This window comes from Nannobrachium achirus, assembly GCF_963921795.1.
Source record: "Nannobrachium achirus genome assembly, chromosome: 10".
In the NCBI taxonomy this organism is placed as follows: Eukaryota; Metazoa; Chordata; class Actinopteri; order Myctophiformes; family Myctophidae; genus Nannobrachium; species Nannobrachium achirus.
In genome coordinates this window covers 59,215,676-59,220,626 of record NC_137819.1, presented here as the reverse complement: position 1 = coordinate 59,220,626, position 4,951 = coordinate 59,215,676, and the positions used below count along the sequence as shown (strand labels likewise).

Below are 4,951 nucleotides of genomic sequence, written 5' to 3'. Positions count from 1 at the left end.
GGGGCTCCACAACCAAATGCATAACTCAAATAGACTACCAAATCTTTTCCAGCAGGATCAATAGGATTTCCATAAAATTGGGATAGAGGTGACAGAAATTATAATAGCAATATTCAGAATCCTATAGGATTCTATTATCCTCGTAAACTAAAAACTCTGAGCACCTTTCTTTCTTTCTTTCTTTCTTTCTTTCTTTCTTTCTTTCTGTGCATAGCTTTAGCTAGCCTAGTAAACAACCAACTTCCGTTATCCAACAAATGAAATGGTTTCCAGAAGAGGGCAGTTTACAAGGCTGTATTTTAGCAGGATAATTTTCTATTACAGTGGCTGGATTTCAAGTAATTGGGGAGAAAAGAATATTCATTTTGAGTGGTGGAGCTTCTTGTCCCAATTATCTCTAATCACCTCATCAACATTAGTCAACTCATTGGGAGAATTATGTTTCAAATGCAAACAAAATAATTTGAAAGAGCCCAACTTTAAACAAAATATTACTAGTGTTAGCAGGAGAGAATGATGGGCTTTTGCCTTAGACCATCAGTGAAGGTGCATCTGCTCTCCCTTGTCACCCTCATTGTCTCCCTGGTTCATAGTAAATGTATATTACAAGGAAGATGAGATTCATATTTCTGTAACACATGTAAGTGTGTGTAGAGATAACCAAAAGATGCTTTTGAACTTCCAAATGGAAACTGTTATATTAAATAGTAACACGATGTGAAAAGTAATGCACTTTATTTTAAATGAATCGTGATTGTGCCAAAAAGTTAAAAACCAGCGCAATAAATGCCATTCAATCAACTTTTCTTGTCCTCCATTGTTCAGTGGTTCATGATGCTAGCTTGTCCCCTGAAGATCCAAAACAAATAGAAAAAGCATTTAGATCACTCTAAAGTTACTGAGATGTCGATGTGTCACATTTTTAAAATAGTGTTGTCCTTGATACTCACAGGGTATCGATCGAGGCCGTCGATAGGGGGGGGTAAAGGGTACGGTAAACCCACCTCCTTCAAAGGGGGGGGCCTGCCGTGGGGAGGCCCCTGTTGAATGCGACTCGGGAGCAGTCTAGTTTGTGTAGGAAAGATTTGAGTGACTGTGAAAGAACTTTCTCCCAAGGTAAGATTAAGACATCATGCTTTATATAAACGCTATTACATTAAGCCTAAATGGTTCTGCCGCTGTGTAGAACTGTTTTTAACTTTTTTTTTACTTTAAAAATGAATAATTGCCTGTGAAAAAACAATATGTTTTTTTGTAAGTAAAGCCCTGCTTCATCATACAAGGCCGTCGCACAAAAGTAGTGAAAACAGCCGATCTACAAGCACACAACGCCTCGCGGCGTTGTGTGCTTGTAGATCGGCTGTTTTCACTAGTTTAGTTCATTTTTTAAATGATAAATACAAAACGAACGGTTTTGGACATACAAGGTTTCCCCCCGACAACGACGATATTCTTTTTTCCTTAATAAGTAGGCCACTTGGTGAAAACTCACTCCATCCCTCTTGTGGACCGATTACAAACTTGCAGGCGCCGACCGAAGGGAGTGCCGTGGCCAGTGTCAGTCAATGGGCAACGGCCTAAATTGCTTTTAACACAGTTCTTATATTGCGTCATTTAAAAAGTCTATAGGTCTAAAGTCTATTTTACATCAGATGGCTTCAACTATATGCACATCACACCTTTTAAAGTAGATAAATGAACTGTGTTCTCACTGTCATTATATGAGCTGTCAGGCTCAGTGCAGCCTAACAGCAGTCCCAACGGCCTTTGCTGCATGTCACTCCCCATCTCTCTCTCCCCATTTCCTGTCAGCCTACTGTCAACAAAGGCATAAAAGCCCCCCAGAAATTATACAAAAATAAAAAATAAATACTTACTTAACGGGGTTGATAGCCTGGCTGAAAGCCATTGTGTTCAGGGGATAGACACAAGAGAAGGGATAACTCACTGGGGGTGAGAAATAATTTTTTGCATGGTAGACAAATAAACTGTTGATGTAGGTGGCATGGGTGCTGTTAGTCTGAAAGACAGAGGTTAACTGGGTGGTGAATCATTTACTCAGCTGGAAACAAAGAACCAGTATCCACTACACAATTAACTACTTTTTTCGGGTTCCATACAACATATTTCATCGTGTCTCTGGGTTGACTCTATTTCCAAGGTAGAGATTGAACCAACACAGACTAATCGATTTTGTTTATTATAAAAAGAGAGAGAGAAATCTATTAGGTCAGGTAATTGATACAATGGTCACTGGTAGTATAAGAAAATAATCGATAGTTGCAGCCCTAGACAAATACTCACCGTCAATAAGTTCCCACAGGTGCCAGCTCGACGTTCCACTTGGTACCACACTGTCCCGTTCTGCTCTGTGAAAGACGAGCACCGCAGGTCTGCCAGGTGACCAGAGGTACCGTTCAAACCATGGAATTCTATGTTAATCGGTCGCAGGCCAATTTGTATTTGGCTCAGACCACATATAAGTTCAGGAGCTGGAGCTTTAAAGAGGAAAACAGTTGGAAGATGATGAGGCAAAGAGACAAAGCAGAACATGGAGAGCAAAAGGAAAACAAATTCAGTAACAATATTTAGTTGTCCACCTATATACCATTTTTATTTTAAAGATGATTCAGACAATATACCGGTAGAACACCAAACCCTATTGATTTTATTATTTGAAGATCAGGATCCAGATCCACCTATCCTGTTTACATTTTTATTTTTATTTTTTTACATTTTATCTTTTCCAAAGAGACAATGACGAACCTGTAACCTTTAATATGATTAAGCATCATATATCTATTCTAATATGAGGAAATTAGAGGCAGTTTACCTGGGCTGTTAACTTGTCCAGTAACAGTCTGTATGAACAGGATTAATAGAACAGCCGACACTCTCGCCATGGAACACATCCTGGTGATCAGACACAAGCACAAATCTGCCTAAAAAAAAAGAGTATTTAAAAAACATTTAAAACCAGAAACGTGTGCTCCTCTGAGTGCAGATCTCTGGATGTGGCGTTTTTTGTAATAGGCCCTGACAACAAATCCAGGGACGTGCTGGCCATTGGGAAAAGCGGGACAACTCCCAAACGTCCGGTTCATTCCCGGCCGGTCCAGGCCGGCCATTAGGAAAAAAAAGAAGAAAAAAAAATTCGGCCTTTGTTCCATTTTGGGGGCTGGGCGGCCAACAAAGAAATCGTCACTGTGGGGCAGAAACCTCGTATCTCCAAGTTTCAAATTTATACTTTTTTTTTCGCAAAGCAAAGCCGTGCGTCATCATACAAGGCCGTTGCACAAAAGTAGTGAAAACAGCAGTGTGCTTGTAGATCGGCTGTTTTCACTAGTTTAAATCATTTTTAAAATGATGAATACAAAACAAACGGTTTTGGACATATAAGGTTTCCACCTGACAACGACGAAATATAACTAAAAAAAAGAAAAAAATGAGGGCCTCTCCAACTCTTTTTCCCAGGCTGAATCAGGGGCCCAGCACGTCCCTGAACAAATCTGTCAAGCAACTACTGGCAACGTATGAAGTATCAAAACCCTGGTTGACGGGCAACGTCACATGACTCGTGCACTCATTTCCGCATAATTTGTTTGTGGAAACATCACATTTCAGCAACAATGAAATTCAAGCGGGTTTATTTGTTACTTAGCTCGATCCTGAAAACAAGCAGTTTGAATTTGTGTTTGAAATGATCACAGATGATGTCCTTGAAGCATTTTATAGTCCACCTCAGACACACAGTCTGTAGACAGAAATGGCACCGTCCCATATGCACTAGTAAGACGCCCTAAGGGCGAGAAGCAAACCTCGCCCTAAGGGAATTAATTATGTTGCGGCAACCACACTGGTTATCATGAGACGGATACAATATGTCCATATATGGGCATTCCCATATATGGAGATCCCCGATGTCATATTGTGTCATGTATGGAGCGTGACACTGACATGAGGCAGAGGTTTTGATACTAACCTTTCCCTAAGGTCTCAATTAATCAAGTTCTGAGGGTGTTGATTTTAAGACATGACGATATGTATTGCCATGACCTCATAATGTATCTTTATATTGTCTTCATATATCCAAAAACAAACAATATGACTATGAGGTTTGTGGAATTTAAATTTATGCAGATCTTATGTATTATTATTTGTTACTACTGTCTATCTGTCCTCTGAAACACTGTGGTTATTGTGTTAAGTTTCTGAGAACATCCCTTAAGCTTGTATCATTTTGTGTAAAGCGCTTTCGTGAGCCCAATATCATATAGGCTAGTGAAATGAGTGTGTAGTGACACCCCTAGTGACGCTACATTGCTACATATCATGACAGTTCAACATACTGTTTTAGTTTCCAAAAGTAATCTCATTATTTTTCAAAAATAATCACGATTGTCATTTTTGCCATAATAAGCAGCTTCCCCAATGAACAAGAAGACAAAGGGTATGCTTGCACACCAACATAACCAAAGGAATGTCCTTCCCCAATGAACAAATGCCTGTCAAGTACTGTAGTCGCTCTAATTAAACAACTCACCTTGTATTGGAAGTGTCTGATTGTAGAGCAGTTTGTCATAAACGTGTTCAAAGCAGACAGAAAGAAGCAGGTCAACACTCACTAACAGCCTGTTCCCAATGTTGAAAACCTGTAGGTACAAATGGTCAAACTTCAAACATTGAGCTGATATCAATCTTGTTCAAACTGAACACAAAACATCCTGGGCGTAAGCCAGTAAAGCTGCGGAGAGCCGGTCACAGAGACCCCTTTTCCAAATAAATAACTTTCTGTTCTAGATTATTGGAACCTATAGGACACACAGACAGGGATATACGGTATCACGAAACACACATACGCGTGCATGCACGCAGTGACGCAGACGCACACACGTGCACGCACACACACAGTCGCACACACGCACAGTCGCTCGCTCGCACACACACACAC

The 4,951-nt window shown here is 40.2% G+C and overlaps 1 protein-coding gene across 3 annotated transcripts; it reads right to left on the bottom strand.

The window, feature by feature from the left end:
* Nucleotides 1-718: 718 nt before the first annotated feature.
* On the bottom strand, nucleotides 719-4,682 carry LOC308292700 (uromodulin-like). Of its 3 annotated transcripts, none has more exons than XM_080735113.1 (6): nucleotides 4,544-4,682; nucleotides 2,834-2,938; nucleotides 2,305-2,498; nucleotides 1,878-2,020; nucleotides 951-1,065; nucleotides 719-849 (listed from the first exon to the last, which is right to left on the bottom strand). In XM_080735113.1, the coding sequence occupies exons 2-6, from the start codon at nucleotides 2,910-2,912 to the stop codon at nucleotides 838-840; spliced, it is 543 nt and encodes a 180-aa protein (XP_080591239.1). In that variant the 5' UTR covers nucleotides 2,913-2,938; nucleotides 4,544-4,682; the 3' UTR covers nucleotides 719-837. The 3 variants fall into 3 exon arrangements, with proteins under 3 accessions (XP_080591239.1, XP_080591238.1, XP_080591240.1); XM_080735112.1 differs by having other exon boundaries at nucleotides 2,834-2,942; nucleotides 4,544-4,676; XM_080735114.1 differs by lacking the exon at nucleotides 4,544-4,682 and adding an exon at nucleotides 4,465-4,543.
* Nucleotides 4,683-4,951: the final 269 nt, after the last annotated feature.

Bases quoted from the DNA above. Each gene is read 5' to 3' on its own strand.
- LOC308292700 (XM_080735112.1), bottom strand. From the start codon at position 4,582: ATGACAAACTGCTCTACAATCAGACACTTCCAATACAAG. The intron at 2,021-2,304 runs GTGAGTATTTGT...TCTGTCTTTCAG, and splicing joins CCTGTGGGAACTTATTGACG to ACTAACAGCACCCATGCCAC. The intron at 1,066-1,877 runs GTAAGTATTTAT...TACACAAACTAG, and splicing joins CAGGCTATCAACCCCGTTAA to ACTGCTCCCGAGTCGCATTC.